Here is a 19,271-nt window from a genome sequence, read left to right as displayed (position 1 = left end):
CCGAGAAGCCTGCAGGCAGAATGTTGAGGTCTGAGCAGAACTGCAGTTTGGCAAGGGAATAATACTCATTCAGGAAAAAGGTGGGGCCTTATTCCAGAGAAGTTTGAGCTTGAGTTGTCCAACTGGCAGTTCTGCTCAGCTTAGCAGAGGACCCAACCCTACTTTGGTGCTAGGGAGCCTCTTTGGGCTGATAACCAGCCATAGCCTAATTTTAGTGTGTGTGTCTCTGTCTCCTTACACCACATCAAAATAATGCCCAAAACATACGCTTTTATCTGAACTGGAGTTGAATTCTGTTGGAAAACGTGCTCCAGGCAGTGAGGACTGGGCTGAGTCTTAAAAGCAGCCCAAGGGCCAGTGTTTTGCACACAGGTGGGAGCCTCCCTGTGCCCGTGGCTCTCTTGCCTTGCTCACACTGTTTCTGTTCTCTCTCCAAAGCTGGGGAAAGCACCAATGCAAGTGGTCCAACAGACGTGTTTAGCTGAAGAAAGAGCGTGTCAATACGCAGTAAACAGTGTTGGCCCACACCCAGGGTTTCTTTGAGTGCTTTCTAATTGTAAGCACCTGCTGTAGCAACCTTAAGGCGGCATGACCATTTTCTTTGGGTTTCGTTGGATTTGTTCAATTGCTGCTCCAGACCACTGCTGAACGTCATCCTGAAATCATCTCTTTTTCTCAATTGAAAATGCTTTTAATAGGCAAGAGTCATTAAATAGGCATCAAGGAGTTCACAGCATGTAGTGGTACTTAGCACAGACCCATTAAATGCCAGCTAAACCAATTTTCTATCTTGGTGAAGAGCCTAGGCAATCAAAGCAAGCGATGGCTGAGGCAGCGGACAAAAAATAATTGAAGCAGTGGTTCTGACTTACACGTTTAGCTAATTATGAAAAGTAATGATTGCAGTGCATGTGGACAGCATGGCTTTTAATTATTATTTAATTAGCAGATGGATTAGTGAAGACCCTCAGATGTGCATGCATGACTCCTATTGACTTTGGGAACCATTTTAAACTCACCCTGAAGAGGAGCAGATGGAGTTTGCCCCTAATGTCGGATGTTCATCATGTCGATACAACCCTTGTGCTGTGAGGGACCAAACTGCACCAAGGCCCTGGAAACTGGACTGATGCCTTTCTGCCAGTCCCGCATGCCCAGGCAGCTGGACTGATGAAGTCCCGTTCATAAGTTCTGCCCCTGAAATTTCAGATGAGGACTCCTGAGCTGCAGGGCACGTGAGGGGAAGGGATCGTTTCTGAGCTGCAGACCCCAAGGGTGGGAGGAGGTAAGGGAAAGGGCTGTGCTGTGGTAGTCTGTTGTTGCAGAATGGCTGTGTGATCATGGCCATGACTCCCTTAAAGATCTTTGTGAAACAAAGTTAGCGTAAGTTAGCTGAAGCAGGCCTTGCAGCTATGCTGAGGCATGCTGATAAGGAAGCTGAGAAAAACACTGACCTTGTGCCTAATGTTGTAAATAACTTTGAGGAATTCGCGTAGACAAGAGAGGAAAAAAAAATATGTAGCTAGCTATCCGCAGAAACCCCAAGTAGGAGGACGTATGAAAATGTAACCCTTTAGAGCTTAGCCAATCAGCAGATGACTAGTAGGCATAATTAACTGGAACTGTATATAAGACATAATCGCGCCGTAATAAATCGAAGCTTGCTTTATCACTCATATTGAGTCGGCCGCGTGCTTCCCCTCGCTCGTCGCAGTTGCTGCTTTCAGTCCCTGCCAGGGGAGGGAGCCCAGGTTAAAATACATCAGTACATAGCCCAAGGACTCCAAGTCATCTCCGTGAGATTGCTCTACAACAGTATAAAAAAGTGGACTCATTAGGAGTACCGGAAAAACAAAAGACTGTGCAACAAGACCGTCATAAAAAACCTTTGAAAAACAAGGGATAGCTGAGTTACTATGCCCACGATAAACAGTACAAGAAAAAGCCTATCACCCTTGCAATTATTAAAAAAAAAGGTGCTAATTCCTGAGAATTACAGTCGGACCAATTCCCACCCAATCAAGAGATAAGAGGCCAAGCACACTGCGCTGTTAAGTGCCATAAATAAGGATCATACTCTATGCCTCATTAAAGCAACATCTACTTGTGCTAAAATTAAGTGCATCGACACTTTCAAAGTTTATTTATTGCTTTCTCCAGCTCGCTGATTCCAAGATGCGTGTTGATGGATGCATAACAGGCGGTTCCTGCTAAGTTTTTATTTTCACGATATGGGATATGTTGGTGAGTTTGAGAGTCTCGCTACTTCTTTGCTAACCCAGAGTCTATTATGTAGACAAGATTGCCTTTCTTCCCAAGGCCCATTAAGAAGTTGTCTGGCTTCACATCTCAGTGGATGAAGTTCTCAGAGTGAACGTATTCAATTCAACTAATCTAGATAAAGAGGAAAAAAAAACCCCAACAAACCATAAATCACTCGAGAGAGACTAGGCATACACTTTTTTCCGTATAAAAACACTAGCAACATTGTCTTAACGATAAAAGAGGTAATGAAACTTTTTATTGTAAAATGTAAGGGCATTAAAGAGAACATAATTCGACAGACAACACATAAACCTCTCCAGCTCTTTCCCCGTGTCTATTTTACATTTGTTTCCAAAAACTTTCTCGGGCGAATTTCTTTTGTCTTTGAGCAGTGCAACAGACGGTTTGCAAACAGCGCAAGTCTGCTTTTTAGAAATCAATTAAAACTTTGTAATCACTTTAGATGGGGCACTTTGTATTTAAGAGAAACAAAACCAATGTTGAGTCTTTTCTTTCATGATAACAGGCCTATTCACCTCTAAATTACAGAAACAACGTATTTGGTTCTGACCTCTCAAGGAAACTGAATATCCCAACATACTGCACCGTCAAGATCAACAAAGCAGGTTCCTACCATTTGGTCAGCGAGTAATAGGACTGTCTCGAGACTAAATTTCCTTGAACAAAAACTGAAGAGATCTTCAAGACTCGGTCCAAACGGCTCCATCACCATTCCATTGTAGTCCCCTTCAGCTCGACACCACTTAATTGTGGGAACGCACACTAGAGAAAAAGAAACAGTTTATCCAGTATAACAATTTGATTTATATACAAATCTTCAAGGCTCCTAAGATGAATTCTAAGAGGGTCACGACTGTGACTGTTTGTACTCACAGTGAAGCTCAATATTTGATGCAACCGTCAGCCAAGAAAAAGGTGAAAAACTCACCATCGCTGAACATTTCATCATCTGTAAGCTGCCCACCCTTAGCATAAAGGACTCCAAATTTAAAATTCACAGGTCCCTGAGAAATAAAACCAAATAGTACAGGATAAACAGACAATCAAACAAAAGACCTAAAACAATGTTTCCTCTAAGGACTTTTTTATACATCTTTTGTATACGCCCTACACACGGGAATATACACTTCATACCAGCTCTATTGCATGCTCAAGTAGCAGATACCTAATAATTTACTTTTGATCACAGATTATGAATTTTATGATAGCACTAAGTTGCTCATCTATTAATAGGATATATTATGCCGGTGCTTTAAATGATTTTCGATCTCATATTTGCACAGAAATACCACATTTTTTTACTGCAATAAGCAATCGATACCGAAGTTGTTATAAGTCACTAAGTAAGTGCTAGGAGTGAAAAGTTTACATTTACCTCATTTACCTCTTGCTCTTCAAGAGCAAATAAATCCTGTAAACAAATCAGTATCTTTAGCACACTGGTACTGAAGACAGCACAAAACCCCCTGGAACATACTCGTATATTTGTTTAATTTCAAAGTAGCCAGTTCAACCGATAAAGACAGCTTATTTTGTAACTGTAACCCTACTCCTCATTACTATCCTGCTACCGAAAGGAACAAACCACTAGCATTTACACCTAACGACTTATTTTTCCAGAAAAGAATAAAAAGCCACAACCAAACAAAAAAAAAGAAGTCGCCTCCTACCTTCTGTATCTCAGGATGAAAAATTTCCCTCGGGCTCTTCCCAAATTTGTCAAGACTCACAGCACTGAAATGCAAACGAAATACTGCTTTATAGGAGAGCAAGTATACATTTCAACATTAAACTGCTAACTGGCTGTAGTTAGAACCGATTTCAAAAAGAATTGTTCAAAGAGCCTTGCTGACGTGGAATTTTTTGTGGAAGAGCCATTTATTTCCCACAATACCAACCTCTAAGACTTCCTAAACTTCTTTTGGATTTTAAAAACAGAAATAAACCTGATCTCCGTGCAGGGTCCTAGTTAAGCGTACTGCATTTACTTGTAAAGCACAGAATTTTATTCCATCATCCTTCACTTTGGCTTTATACATAATCCTTGTGAGCATTTTAGGAAGACTCAATAACCTATTCTATTTCATAAGCTTCTCTTCTATCTCTTTTAAAATAATTCCGGCATGTCAAATGAAAAACGAGTCGTTCAGCATCAAGTTCACACCCCAAAGATCCACAAGCAAGATCAGCTGCCTCAGTCAACAGAAATACCTAATTTATAGCATTTCTTCCTAACTCATGTGTCTACATGACTATTATTTTTGCCCATTTTTTCCCTAGCATGAGTTTCTGGAGCTGCGCAGCATGCCACGGAGTGCCAAACGCGGTCTGTCTGAGGCACACTGAGCTGACACGGAGGTCACATCTGATGCACCTTTCCATCATTGCTTATGCTAGGTCACCATGCGGACAGGAGTTCCCATAGTTCCCTTTGAAATTAAAATGCTAGACTTAATTTACAAAAAAGCAGGTTTATCGTGTAACTGAAGTTCTTTGAGATAGTCGGTACCTCGACTCACGCTGGCTGTGAAAATACTTTTTCTTTAACCGACACCACGGAACAAAATGCTAAACCTCCAGGTTTTACAACAAACAAAAAACCCCCAAACAGTGCCTCTGAACCGTTTCCCTTTCCATGCAACGGGTGGAAACTTCCTCAGTAAATGACAAGTGTCCATGACCACCCAAGTGATCTGTGCTTACTGAGCAGGAAAGCAAACAATAGCTTTTCAGCTCGCACATGTATCCAAATATATACCCAAAGAAACTCCGTCAGCGTCACTTGCAGAGAGCTCTGCCATCTTACAGCCTTACCTGTAGTGAGTGCCCCTCTAGGGAACTGCAGAGCTGTGGACTCTCAGATGTACTGGAGCACATCTCTTGCCTGCCTGAAACGTTCAGGAGGCTCTCGGATATCCAGGCAGCAGCAGAAAGCGTTCTGATTTTACGGCAAGGCTGACCACACTTGCGAGTTTTCTTTTGCGTGCTCGCACCAGGAAGCCAAACCGGAACAGCTGCACACACAGCAGAGCAGTTGCTCAGCACACCTACACCAACAGAGCTCTCCTAAAGCACACCTGGAGCCATTCATACCCCAAGTCAACATCTACAGCGGAACCTGGCCACAAGCTTTGACACGATGTCATTTTGGGGTCAAACTGACGCACACCAAAAAATTAGTAAAACGCACCTCCTTCTCTGCCGCGTCAGGTATCGTGCTCCTTCAGTTGAGCTGTAGCTGTTACATTATTTCCCAAATGCAAAGCCAAACAGAGAAAATAGAACCACAGCCTGCTCCTTAAAAAGCAACTCTGCACAGGCAACCGTTCATTGTGTGTGACCCAGGGAAGATGTGACCGCGGCCCTTCAAACTTTCGGGATGCCCAGGCGGGACCAAACGGTGCTTGCGAACACAGAACATGCCTGCTCGTTAAGACAGGCTGGTCAAGTTTACCACCAAAACTCTACATCACCATTTGCCAACCCTGTCCAGCTTTGGGTAGCCAGAGCTGCACTCAGATCACTTGAAAGCGTCTCCCAGTAGCGGCCAGCACTAAGCTCAGAACTGTACCTCCCTGGCGCCTACATGGGGGAAAACTCAGACTGTGCCCCCTTCTCCTTAAGGTGCCTTAGAGCCTGTGACAGGAATTTCATCCACTGCTTGGAAAAGCTCCAAGGTTGCAGCTTAAGGGAACCAGAGTTCCCTGGGTCTCAGAGTCATTCCAGAGCTAAAGTGGTGACAGACATCAGCTCTAGGTCAGATGATACATGCCAGCACTCACCACTGACCCAGGGCGGCAACCTGCTCCCATCCGCTACCTCCTGACCTAGGAAGCCCCTTAGGGAATTACAGCAGCAGTTCGCCAATGGAAAAGCCCCAAGGGCACGACGCGGTGACTCAAAGATCTGAAGTGGACCCCTTGCGCCCACAGAAACCGGTGCTAAAAACACAACAGGTGAGCGAGAGAACATTAACTGCCATGGCTGATACTAGAGCAAACCTCACTGGGCACTTAAGGAGAACAGCAAAACCAGAATAGCAGCAAAAGCCTGCATGCCCGGGACTGTAATAAAAGAAGACACCCTGCCTGGAGATTGTTACGAGCACAAGTAATACACGTCCTCTTCAGTTGCGATCCGAGTTAAGACAGACAACAAATATCGCAACACACCCGTATCGATTAGCTGCAACGGCTCGCCTCTCACCATGTCTGTTAAGGGTCGCAGGTTCTCCCGCTTGTCCCAGCTACGCTGGGCGCCAGTTGCGGTAGCTGGAGCCCAACTCAGGCAGCCTCACACAGGGCAGCCGCTGCTGCAGCACGAGCAAGCTATCAGGCTGCAACAAGGCTTTTACCCTCAGTCAGATTCTGCTGTCTGTGCTGTTTCTCCTTCCTCCAGAGGTCAGGTCAGGTCAGGTCAGGTCAGGTCAGGTCAGGTCAGGTCAGGTCAGGTCAGGTCAGGTCAGGTCAGACCACTCCCCCTCCATCCAACCCCCTCTCCCACACTCCTCAGGGCTATTTAACTACTTGACGGGAACGAGCTACAGCTGCTCATCATCCACGTCCCTCAACCCACTGCCTTGGAGGCAAGGTCACAGCTGCATGTTATCAATGCTCATCAACCTTCTGCCTTCACTCCTCTGCACTCTTCTCCAAGAAATTCCAGGGAAGACAGTGACAGAAACCTGTGTTGGAACTAAGTGCCTGGTCAATGCCTCCAAGTAACAGCATCCGTGACATCCAGACAGACTGTGAAGGGACAGATGGATCCAAGAATTAAATTAGGGAATGAGGGAAGTAAAAGGCACAGAGAAACAGAGACCTCTGAGTTCTGGAGAGTGTATTGTGATGTACCCAATTTCTGGTTTTGTGGCTCAGAAAGAACGGAGCCCAGGTTTTGTCGCAGCAGTTATATGGCTGCAAAGGGAAGGCGAGAGCCAGCAACAGAACTCCTTCCTGGCACCTTCTGTGTGGGAGCAGCGGCCAGGCGTTTTCAGTTTCGGAGCAGGGCTCCGTGAGAGTGACAAAGTGAGGGGACTGTTTTGTGGCCGAGAAGGAAAACCATGACACCACCATACAGGAAGCAATTCCATTTTAATAGTCTCCAGAGTGCCACGGTTCGAAAGGAAGAACAATAGGGTAAGAGCACGAATATGCAGCCAATACCGACAGAAGCAGCGTTGGGAAGCTTCTCAACGTTGCTTTTTGGTATTTCACGGGGAAAAACATTGAGCCTAATATTTCTCATCTGTAGAGTTCTTGGGGGCTTTGGGGAGAAGGAAACTGACACTAGGTTGTCTGAGAATCACAGTTTACAGTTACTCATTGTCTTCTGGTCTCACAGGATGAGGCAGAGGTATAATTGATTTCTTCTCTGTATCTCTGCAAAGAGCTTTCCTCGTATCTATGGCAAAAGAAAACAATGCTATTATAAAAGACAGTCATTGCACAAAGCCACATTAAGTGACTTCTCTATTACATTAAGATCATTTTTCAAGAAGATTTCCTAGAATCCTAGAATATCTTGAGTTGCAAGTGACCCATAAGGATCATCAAGTCCAACTCCATGCTCCTTGCGGGACTACCTGAAACTAAACCGTATGACTGAAAGCACCATCCAGATGCTCCCTAAGCTCCTGACAGGTTTGGTGCCCTGACTGAACGCCCTTTCAGTGGATAAGATTTTCCTAACGTCCACCCTGAACTTCCCCTGACGCAGCTTCATTCCGCTTCCTGCAATCAAGTCTCATAACTGATGTCCTCTTCAGCAGGAAAAGCTATCTAAAGCAGTATACAGGATCCCATTCATCAACGACTATCTGAACTTGTACAGGCCCAGGAACCCCCAACACAAGAACCTTTCCGTTCAACTTAAGGCACAACAACCACTTACCGTAAGCATCTTCATCTGGCTCTCCACTGCTAGCAGAGTAGCGCTCCGATACTGTCCGGTACACACGGGAGCCGAGCTGCTTAGACATATTTACTGCAACCCGATTTGATACGCTCACAAAGAGATCGACGAAAAATCCACCCTTTCTTTGGAAACATAAAACCAAAGAAAAACCACAGTAAGGAATAGCAGGTGAATGTATTGCTAAATAGCCCATAACTTGTAATCCGACCAAGAGCAGGTCTGACGATGTCATATGCTAATCAAACACCTTTCACACGGCAGTAACAGGTGCACTCCTTTCCCAAGGGACAAATCCGGTCTAAATTCAGATTTTATTCTATTTTTGTCACATCACCATTCTTTTATACCAGCCCGTGGGTTCAAAATTATGAACAGAAAGAACAGGGCAAGCTAAGCACTCACACAGGTCTCATATACACGTAAGAAATCTTTCATAAAAAAAAAAAAAACAAAACCAAACCTAAAACTCCACGTTTTCAATTGCATTGGCTTAGGGACTGCCTCCTTCAATGTGTGTGGCAGGGGGCAGTGGCAGAACAGGTCACAAGGTTCAGTCACCTAACACAAGGCAGCCCTTCTCCTCACAAGGCAGATTCCTCAAAATGTGCAATTTTCCCATTTTACCGATTACAATGGGGTTGCCCTACCACCATGAGTTCAGGACATTTCCCTGTGGGTTCAATTGATGCTCAATTAAATTTTCAGCAAGTACAAGCAGCCGAGCATGACAAAAAGCAAGCTAAGGTACTGTCTGCCATACAGAATTGGTTCCAAGGCTGCCTGCAGGAACTGCAAAAAGCTCACGATCACTGAACAAGCACGCTGGAGACCCTACGGGAAAGTGTTGACCCTCCACGAAACTCTCTCGCTGTCAAGACAAGGACCTTTTTTTATACAGTATCTCTATTGGAATTCAGGCTACACCCTACTCATTCTGGAAAGTTAGCTTTCATAGAAACCCTGAGATCTTACGCCGCCACACGGTATTTTTAGTCTTGTTCTCTAACTACAGGGAATCCTCAGCGAGTCAGAACACTACTTAAAGCAAGATTCTGGGTCTCTTCCATGCAAGTCAAATACCTAAGCCATGTCAGTTGAGAGGTTACTTTTAGAAGATTAAAGATAAGCATGGTACTCACTTTCCTGAAATTTCTCCCAGTAGTTCCATCAATTTAGCAGCCAAACCCAGCCGTTGAAATTCTGGTGCAACAGAGAGCGCAGCAACACGTCCAAGCCACTCTTCCCCAGCCACAGAGCCTTCCGCCTTACCCGGTACTGCGAACATACAGAGCATCAGAGCAGTAAGGAGCACCTTGGGAATAATGCACCACACGCAGCCACACGACTTTACAAAAAACCAAGCAGTCTACAAACAAACATTGCAATGATTGTGGTAAAGGCTTAAGCAGCGACTCTACGCTATTACTCAGTGATTCAGCAGCCACTAAGTTTCATTTTGATGCAGTATTACAGTTTTTTCTTCGTTAGTGTAAATAAATAAATGGATCTCCACAAATTCATTGTTTGAGGCGTGACTGCCAAATGTAAGTTTTAAGCAATTCTCTTGAGTCTTTAACTGAGTGGAATTCACGACCGAAGGAATGGAGGGCTAGAAGCCCAAAACCCACTCACCATCCCAGCAATTACTGAAGACCTTTCGTGACTATGGGGCAATAGAGCTTGGGAAGCTTTGCCAATGTGGCAAGAGAAAGCAAAGGCCCTGGAAACACTGGACGTTGAAGGAAAAATAAAAAATAAAAGCAGGGATGGGTATATGTGCTTCATAGTTCCTCTCCTTTCTACACAGAGCCAAGCTACTGTTAGCTCATTCATGAACATGCAGACTTCCACAGGGCACTCTTATAAACATCAGGCACTGCTAAATGAGCAGCTGATGCGGTGGGTACAGAGAAACCTTCCCTACAGCAAATGCTTTAAGCTTTACCGTTAAACACTTCATTTCCTGGGTCCCCACAAAGACTTCCATTCTGTGCCCACCTTCCCAAACCCCCCAAAAGAAGGGGAATAAAAAGAACTGGAAGGAACAAATACAGATACACACACACACACACGTAAAAACATGGCGAATCTCTGTAATTAAAAAAGTTAGGAAAGGATGCAATCATCCAAGTAATGAGGAGTTAACTGATCCGCTGCATCGGACAGTCTTGTCAAACTCATGCTGGTGAAACCGAGCTCATACCAGCCGGTTTACTGAAACACTTGTCTTAGCATACATATACTTGAATCAAAATGACATTCGGCTATAGGGTGAGTGCAAGAAAATACACTTTTGCATGCTACAGCAAGAGACCTGCAAAGGGCCACGGTATGATACGCTTCAAAAGAGTCTGTGGTACAAGAAATTCAGCCCCATGGGCTGTTGGCTCAAACACGCTGGTGGAACGCTCTGTGTAACTGGCCATACGCACGGTTTACACGGGGTTTTGTACGCAATGCGCATGTTTAACTAGGTATTTATGGTTTAAGACTTGTTTTAGCTCCTAAGGCAGGCAGCCAGCAAAGATGTTTTCAAGAGTTAACAAGGAACAGAAATTAAAGGAGTTGCTGGTTTTCAGAAGCTGACTCATCATTGTTTTGAAAAATGGCACCATGTGGATCACTGTTAATGCGCTTGTAGACAAAGCGAAAGACCTTGGGTTGCGGGCGGCTGTGCAACTGTCTTAATCTTCTGAGGGTAGGTACCTTCTGTCAGTTGCTGCCGGGTGTCATCAACAAAAAGAAACAGGCTGTATTCTTCTGGATCGTCCACTCCATAAACTTTTCAGCACAAAGCTGACATACATCTGCGGTAGTGATACAGGGTCTTACTAGTAAGGTCTTCCCTGTACATGCACCGTTAACTTCCTGGAATGCAACACGAAGGCAGTTCTGTAGAATGAGAAAACAGACATCAGAAACAAAACCTCCAAACCTCATCCTCTGAAAACAGGAAGCTCAGCAACAAACAGCAAGCCTCGCTATGTTCTAGTTGTGAAACACGCACCAGTGATTACTGTACATTACAGCCACCTTGTGACTTGATGTCGGTGGTAAGACTGTGGCAGGCATAACAGAAATTCATAAGCTGACACCCTCCTTTCCTTGGCTCACATTCTAACCCTGCAACTACGAACAAACAGATAGCAGTCTTAAAGCCCCATTGAAAACGCCAGTGGTTTTAACGGGACTTGGTGTTTGGCCTTACTAGGAAACGAAATGCTGTGAAGCAAAATAAACATCAGAGGCAGCACACCCAAGAGATGATGCTGCAACTGCTGGGTCAATACTATTGAAGAGAAGCTTCAGACAATATGTTCATCAGAAGGAAAAAGAAAAAAACCCAACCCTCTGCCAGCAACACACAAGGGTGTTGATCCACAGGTTGCTGCACGATAAACCATTCACACTCTTTATGCTGCAGCACGCAAAAGGCAATCCATTTTCATGCAGGACATTTTCATCACGTTAACCGATGGCAACTTGGTGTCTGAGCCTGATGTAACCAAATTTCATCTAACAGGGAGGCAGAAAGAAAATTTACTCTGCAACATTAAAGCAAATCCGTATGATCATGAGGCAAAAGCTGGATCTTTTTTCTCTGCTGAAATTCACACATGTGCACAACTGATAACATAGATGAATTCTAAACAAGCCCTACAAGGAAACGCAGTTCTACCTTTCAAAAAGTATTTAAAAAGTAAAATAACAAGCAACTGGAAAAAAAACCACCCAACCACAAAACACTTTTGGACACATGAGCAAAGCAGCCTGCCATCACGTGCTTTTTTGCAAAGAAACTAACTGCAATTAGAAACTAAAAGCAGTAAAATGAAAGGAGATGGAAAAAATGACAGTAAGAAAGACCTGTTTATTTACTGAGCTGGTACTTCTGTTTGTACGCTGAATAAATTAAGCATGCTAAATCACAATGGCAAAAATGTACATTTCCTAAGAACAAGCTGTTAAAAGCTAAGACTGAGAAGAATGCTCCTATGACTTCAGTTCCAAAGAGCACTCTGGGTTTTTAATAAACTTTTGATAGCTTGCAGACTGAAACACTGGAACTTTGCAACAGCTTTTAAACCATTAGGACTGAGCAGAACTAATCCGTTTTTGTTAGCCGGTGTGAAGACAAATAAAATAAATACATAAAATCAAATCAGCTCTAAATAAGGCAAAGCACACTACAGTTTCAATTTCTAACGTAGTTAACACACAGAAGACCTGTTTTTCGATGCTTCTAGATGGACAGGATTGCTTCAAGGAGAGGCTGAAGTTTGTGCAAATGCCTGTAACTCATATAGTAAGTATCAAGATTCTTTATGCAGTATCAGCAAGTTGTATTTCATCATCACCAAAATACCGGATTTTTTGCTTTTCCATCCTTTTGAGGGAGGGAGGATGAAGGCCTTTCCAGGACCCAAAAGCTGGTGGTAAGGCTGTGAGACAGCACCACAGACATGTAGCAACCACACCCTGGTTCAATGTGGGGAAGATGAGTTGAGCTGAAGCTGTGTTACACATTCCTTGTAGGGAAGGTGCTTCGTTTCAGGACTGCAGATGTGGAGAAAGGAGATGGAAAACTGGCATTCTGGGCAGGCAGCAAAGTGCTTGAATTTGTGCCAAGCCTAGCCTGGAAGTGGAGCGACCTTACTGATTTGAGGCTCTCTTTCAAAGAGTCAACAAAGGAGCAGCCCTGGACACACCTGGTGCCAGCTCTTCCCGTGCTCCCCTGCATCTTCCAGCATGCAGCACAGCGTCCAGCTGTACAGGCAGCTTGGCTGAAGTTCAGTTGCTGAGGAAGAGAAGGTGAAACTGAATACAAGATCCTGCTGAAAAAATCTTCTGTCATTTAGTCATCCAGCAGAAATACAAAGGTGATTAATTTTCCTATTAAGTGTAATATTTTGCTAGAAAGAACAAAGACTCAAGCTACTTGAATGTGACACCTAACTACAGGTAAGCAGAATATAAAATGGATCCCAGTAAGATGGACTAGCTTTGTGCACTGGCCACAGTTTCGAATTTCTGTTCGTCAGCTCTCCTCTTCCTAAGAGAGGCAAATTGTGGGAGACTGCTGCTTTTCCCAGCTCCTTCCTGTTCAGTGATGTGCCGTGGCTGTTTGCACGGACACTGATAAAGCAGAAGGAGCCGCAAGTGAAAGGTTTAATTACCTCCTGATGACCCCGTACCTTCATTTATCAAGCTCTTAGCTACATCATAACTTATTGACGGTTGTCGTTAGCCTCTCCAGCAACTTTGCACTGTGGTATGAACTGTAAACAACAGGACACAAAGGAGTAAATCCTTTCTTCTCGATTCCAACATCCTCCTTGCTTCAGTTCGCAAACTGATGCATCTGGACAGACAACAGCATGCCTACCTATGTAACAATCTTTTCCTATATGAAAGGCATGCGGACTTGGTTTTAAAAGATAAAGTAATCCCGACTGTTTTGTTATTCTTCAGTTGGAGTTACTGCCCTACTCTGAAAGAGCAGTTAAGAAATGGGAGGGGGGAGAAAAAAACCCACAAAACAAACCACAAACATGAAGACATCCACAGTATAGAACTCTACTCCTTGCTTAAACTTTCGAATTGTAGGCAAGCTTTTCTGCCAGGTCTCCCCTCTATTACCCACGGTAAGCCACCAATCGCTACTGGGGAGTTGTGCTGATTTATACCACTGGAAATCTGGGTTTGTTCTTTTTAACAGCAAAGCGTACAAAGCAGCTGAATCTAAAATACAATTTGGTCTGTCCTCGCTCCGCACGACTTAAATACAAAGGACAGTGGGAAAGCTCCATTATTTAGTGTTTCCTTTATACCATCATAACCACACTCTGTTATGAAGTGGAAAGACTTTGAAACAGAGGCAAATTTACCAGCCATCTTCTCAGCACTGCTTCACACCACTCGTGGCCCCAAGGAAATCATTATGAATCATACTTCTCAAATGGAGATTTCCAACACAACAACCATCCCCTGGGGGGGGTTCTCTTCAGCCTGAAGCTCTACCTGAAAATCATCAACCGAAGGCATTGTTCTGTTAGTTGTCCTCCTCTTGTGCCATTGCCGGAGAGTATCTCTAGCTTCTGAACTCAGCAGCTGGGCAGCCTGGTCTTCCTGGAAGTGCTTGATCAGCAAAAGTGCTCCATAAGCACCTATAGCCTCCTGGGAAGGACAGCAGGGGAAGAACAATTCAGAGTGGTCACAAACACCACGCCAGTTCCAACTGGTCACAGTCAAAAGTACAAACGATTTCTGGGGTTTTTTTAATAAATAGACGCACACATACACGAAAGTCACTGCATTCTATGGCCAAAATATTTATACGTAAAGAAAAACAGCTTACTGGCCTGCAAAATACTGGACGGTGTGTTCTCAGCTGCTAAGAGGCATGCAGTGGTTGCCTGGGCTCCATATTACCAAGGGGTGCAATAGTATCTACCTCTGGGTCCGCTAGCGCTGGGGGTGGCCGGTTATTTAAAGGACCAGTGTCACTCCTTTACTCCTGAGTGTTTTTACAAAGGTGGAACATGAGTTTTCTTCTAAACAGTTTCCAAGCAGCCATTTGTTTTCTTCCTGAGCTTCAAGCGGGTATCAAACAAACACAGCTGTTTAAACGACATAAAAGACCATCTACCACTGCTCAGGAACTTAAAAGTGACTCCCTTAGCGGCAACAAAGCAATGACCGAGCGTGTGATTTGTACCTGGAAGCATCCCAAAGGTTTTGCTTTTGTTCTTAAAAGGCAGGCTGTGTTTGTTCACCTAGGTCCAACACTACGTCCAACTAGTTCGGGAGGCAGCGTGTACAGCTCTCCAGACTTCACCTTTATTACATGAGTGGAGAACAAAGTACAGCCACAACAGAGTTGCCGATGTACAAAAGGAGCTGCAGGTCACAAAGGAAAAGGACTCTCAACAGGGGCAACAGTCCTCAGCAACCAGGAGAAACAAAAGACAGGCTATCATTTATTTCTCTTGCTCTTTAAGTAAACTATTTGAGTGGGAGCGTTCAATCAAGAGGCAGCACGGTCTATTTGTGGAGTCATTCAGAGATGCAGTCTATGCTCACAGTAGTTCTTTCTGTATTACCGACAGCATCCTCTCGCTTTCAGCTCTGTGACGAGGTCAATACGTGGAAGACACGCAAGACCCACCAGACAACCTGGACAATACATTTACCTTTGAACCACACAACCCCAAAGCACTAAACAATTTTTCCTGCACCGTACAGTTTAACCAGTGCCACAGACAGGGCCAGCCAATAGATGAACGACTTCTGCTACATTAAAAACGACACGGCTTAACAGCCCAGTAAATATTTCTGCCTTTCAAGCGTGTTGATGATCTCCAGCTTCACATCTCAAGTATTTTCTGTCCTAGGATTCCCGAACGATGCACTCTGCACACAAAGCAGGGAACAGACTAGTACTGAACCGGAGGAAACCCGACACAATTCTGTCACGCGTATCGGCATGTAAAAGGATACAGCAATTTCAGCAACCCAAGAGATGGCAGAAATGGGACATATACACCTATACTTAAAACTCACAGCTGAGCTTGGTCACAAGAACCTTTGAAACTTCCTCATAAACTGATAGATTCTGGGGCCTACCAAGGGCTGGCAGAATACCTCTTTGTTAAAACCACCACCGTGAAAACAAAGGAGGGAGATTTCCTTGCCTCGAGCGGACTTCAGCCATCGTTCAAGAGTGCCTTAAGAAACATATTCCTAGGCCTCATAAAAATACTCTGTGAGAAGCAAGTATCGGGCATAAACCAGGATCATTAAGGGGGGCAACATTCTCAAAAGCACTTTCCCCAGAGGGGCAGAGAACTCCCCCAGAAGTTTTTACAAAGCACCTAACCCGGGTCCCACTCCAGGTCTCACCACTCAGTTGAACGCTGCAGACCCATACAGACTCTCGGGACATTTTCAGGCACAGGAGGATAACCACAGCTGGCACCTGCACAGCCTGTGTTTGCTTGCTAAGTCAGGACGCCTCCTCCTTCTTGGCGGAAAACAACATACTCCCTCCTAAGGCAGTATATACGTCGGTAGATTCCCAGGTCACTTGGGGCTGTAACTCTGCAAGCTAACCAGCCCTCCCTTATTCTAAGGTGGAAACAATTAAGAGGTTCTCTTGTTACACTACCGACATCACCGACTACATGACTCCGTCAAAAGGGTTTCTACTCAAACGAGGTGAGGAAGAATCCCCCTTCCCCAGCCCTTCACACAGTTCTAATAGAAATAAGTCGATTACCTTCTCCATGCAGCAAAGATGGATCCAGCAATTCCACCATGTGTTCAGTTTCAGTATCCAGCTCCAGCATACCACCCTGGGCCAGCACCTATGTCAACACAGGCAAGAAGTCATCAGCTCCGTACAGCCTCCCTGGGTCAAAGAGAACACAGGCAGCGATAGACAAATCACACCCTTTGACCAGTTTCGGTGTTTGAAAGGAAAGCGTTATTTTGCTGCCTTTACTGACCAGTACGTTTGTATTACTCTAGAGCCTCTCGTTACAGATGTGCAGCAAAGAGAACAGCATCTGCCACTTGGTGGGCAGCGTCCAGCTTCATCCTGTACTTCTAACGAGCACAAATTGGATGATGCAGACCTTGAGGCACGCAAGGGAATTTAAAGACTGGGCTCACCTTGGCGTCAGCTCAACTGGTGAACTCACAAGAGGCAGCCATGCCAGCCTGGCCTGACCTCCACCCGCACTTCTGTCAGTGGCTAAGAGAAAATCAATGGGCATTTTCTTTATACATGCACGGATGACGTCCCCTTTCTGGAAGGATCCAGCCACAAGTACCAGTTCCTGAGTCCGAAACCCAGCAGAGAAGCCTGCATATAAAAGCCTATTAGATTTTACATGAAAACTCTGCACATTTCCTTCACGGAGCATGGTTAAAAACACCAGTGAGCAAAGCCTCACGTAACTCCCAACTAGCTGGTGAAGCATCATCGGTAACGACAGCACGCAACACACAGAGGCTCTGCTGTACCTAGGTCTGTATGTGTTCCTCTTACTTTTACCGCATTTAAACTTTCTCTTTAGAAAACGCTATGTGGCTAGATCTCTGGGGCTGGCCAAACTGTCCTCATTGCAGAAGCGGTGCGATGGTCACTTGAAACATCAAGATCGGGAGCCAATTTAAACTGTGGCGAAACTCCAGAGGACTGAAGGGCTGATACTGAAAGTCAGACCAGCTAAGACGTACCCTCCAGGTATCGCACTGTTATCTGGCTGAGATTACAGGACAAAGCAGGTACTGGAAACAGGTGCTGGCTCGACGCGACGCCACGTTTTAAAACTCTACACGACAAAGCAAGACAACCCAATTTGCTGCATCTTAGCCCAAGCCCCTCAGTACAATGGTTCACCAGAAGCCTCTCAGTACTTTTCTTTTGCGTGTTGGGAATACCTTACTCAATGTGATAATACAGTATGGAGAAAAAAACAAAGTTTACATCACTTTGGGCAAAGATTCCTATATCCATTTTAAAATGCAGGATTTTGCACAGAAATAAACCAGGTCTAAGCTCCTGCCCAAATCTTGCCAAAGTGCTTGGGGGTCTTTTACAGCCTCAAGCTTTCACCATTCACCTCAAATCTCAAAAGAAAGCAAGCATCCTGATCGGCACAGAGCCCAGCTGCAGATTCAGCGCTTGAAAGAAAACTGCCAACCACCTGCAGCAGCTTATACTTTCTTAGAGAAAAAAAAAAAAATCTTCCACTACCACCAGCATTGCTTCACCTTAGCTCGTGACCTACCACAGCAGTGTATGATAAGACATCAGGCAACAGAGCTGCACCTATGAATTCATACTGTCCAGCACAGCGTTTTAACTGTGCCACTGACTAATCAAGCGGGTCTTAACTGGTCTGTGGTTCCATTTCACCATCTAGGTTTCAAGGTCACTTTGGGACTCCTGCTACAGTGTAGAAATAGATGTTATTTCTCTTGCAAAAACACAAAGAAATTGTCCAACGAGAACATTCAGAGGCACAGCAAACCCAAAACACTGCATCAGGGGCTGCTTTCCCCCAGCCATTGACACAGAGCCCTTGTAATTGTCATATTGCACACACACTGCTGAATTACTGCAGCTAGATACTGGGTGTATCCTTTATTACGATTTCCAGGAAAACACTAATTTAGAACCAGTGTCAAATTCTAGGCTTACAGGACAGCCTTTCTGACAGCCAAATTCAAATGCCTACACTCAAGCAAAGCTGGTGGCTGGGGGGGGGGGGGTGTTTAAGCTGCTTCACAACTCTGCTTCACACTGAATGTGTAAGATGTGCTGCCAGATGCAGAGAGATCAGGAAGGAAGCAGAGAGGAAGAATCCCTCTCAAAAGGGCAAGGAGATGCTACAAGAGCTCCAGGCGAAGGAGACAAAGCTGCAGAATCAGGTGGTCTCATTTCCTCCACCAAAACACAACCCCAGGTTTAGAAAAACAATGACCTTGAACCACAAGAAGCACCATACCCGAGTTATTCTCCATAACAGTATAAATCAATTTGCAAACTCTCAGCAGCAGTACGACTTTCTTTTCAGGCGAATACATTTTCTGCGGGGTCACAAACTTTCAACATCCACGTAGTCTGGTGTTGGAACAAACACGCCCAGTTCCTGAGGATTCCTCTGCCGCACCACCTGAAGGTTTTCCTTCGGTTGTTTCCAAGAACCATCTGCAGTATGAAACTCTTTCAACATCGCTTCAATATGGCTCTTCAACGGCTTCAGAATGCACTTATGCATGGCCTTCTCCAGGACAACACCTGCAACGGGAAAACACAAGTTGAGCTGTCTTCCTCCTCTAGAGCAGAGCCAGCAGTAACATAACCACTCCCAAGAGACAGTGCAGAGCAAGACCTACTTGCTAAGGCTTAGTTATTATAGAAGCTGAGTCTCCAGATGTTTGTCAACAAGAAAATAAAAGGCAGAACAGAATCTGTATTCCATTTTCATTTCTGACAACGTGGGAAGTACAAAAAAACCCACAAAGGCAGACTACAGATTGTCACAACAACAACAACA

The 19,271-nt window shown here is 44.7% G+C and overlaps 1 protein-coding gene, 1 long non-coding RNA gene and 1 other non-coding gene across 7 annotated transcripts; all 3 read right to left on the bottom strand.

Moving 5' to 3' along the window:
* Window positions 1-2,219: 2,219 nt before the first annotated feature.
* LOC129783410 (uncharacterized) lies at window positions 2,220-4,170 on the bottom strand. 3 transcript variants are annotated; one of them, XR_008745275.1, is made up of 5 exons: window positions 3,957-4,170; window positions 3,671-3,697; window positions 3,215-3,290; window positions 2,900-3,048; window positions 2,220-2,394 (listed from the first exon to the last, which is right to left on the bottom strand). It is a non-coding gene; the product is annotated as an uncharacterized LOC129783410 (long non-coding RNA). The 3 variants fall into 3 exon arrangements; XR_008745273.1 differs by lacking the exon at window positions 3,671-3,697; XR_008745274.1 differs by lacking the exon at window positions 3,671-3,697 and having other exon boundaries at window positions 2,900-3,028.
* Window positions 4,171-5,991: 1,821 nt separating this feature from the next.
* LOC129783431 (small nucleolar RNA SNORD45) lies at window positions 5,992-6,076 on the bottom strand. Its single transcript, XR_008745300.1, has one exon. It is a non-coding gene; the product is annotated as a small nucleolar RNA SNORD45 (small nucleolar RNA).
* Window positions 6,077-6,850: 774 nt separating this feature from the next.
* LOC129783408 (N-alpha-acetyltransferase 20-like) lies at window positions 6,851-19,046 on the bottom strand. Of its 3 annotated transcripts, XM_055793390.1 has the most exons (5): window positions 18,720-19,046; window positions 10,909-11,094; window positions 9,342-9,514; window positions 8,179-8,324; window positions 6,851-7,689 (listed from the first exon to the last, which is right to left on the bottom strand). In XM_055793390.1, exons 3-5 carry the CDS (start codon window positions 9,494-9,496, stop codon window positions 7,604-7,606), a joined length of 387 nt encoding a protein of 128 aa, XP_055649365.1. In that variant the 5' UTR covers window positions 9,497-9,514; window positions 10,909-11,094; window positions 18,720-19,046; the 3' UTR covers window positions 6,851-7,603. The 3 variants fall into 3 exon arrangements, with proteins under 3 accessions (XP_055649365.1, XP_055649364.1, XP_055649363.1); XM_055793389.1 differs by lacking the exon at window positions 18,720-19,046 and having other exon boundaries at window positions 10,909-11,188; XM_055793388.1 differs by lacking the exons at window positions 10,909-11,094; window positions 18,720-19,046 and having other exon boundaries at window positions 9,342-10,246.
* Between the last annotated feature and the right edge of the window lie 225 nt (window positions 19,047-19,271).

Source organism: Falco peregrinus, unplaced genomic scaffold (genome assembly GCF_023634155.1).
Source record: "Falco peregrinus isolate bFalPer1 unplaced genomic scaffold, bFalPer1.pri scaffold_40, whole genome shotgun sequence".
Classification (NCBI taxonomy): Eukaryota; Metazoa; Chordata; class Aves; order Falconiformes; family Falconidae; genus Falco; species Falco peregrinus.
Note: the sequence above shows the minus strand (reverse complement) of the source record. Positions and strands in the feature narration are given on the sequence as shown.

Excerpts from the sequence above, each read along its gene's own strand:
- LOC129783408 (XM_055793390.1), bottom strand. The coding sequence starts at position 9,496 with ATGCTCTGTATGTTCGCAGTACCGGGTAAGGCGGAAGGCTCTGTGGCT. Across the intron at positions 8,325-9,341 it reads CTGGGAGAAATTTCAGGAAA|AAAGGGTGGATTTTTCGTCG; the intron begins GTGAGTACCATG and ends ATGTTTCCAAAG. Across the intron at positions 7,690-8,178 it reads GCCAGATGAAGATGCTTACG|ATACGAGGAAAGCTCTTTGC; the intron begins GTAAGTGGTTGT and ends CTTTTGCCATAG.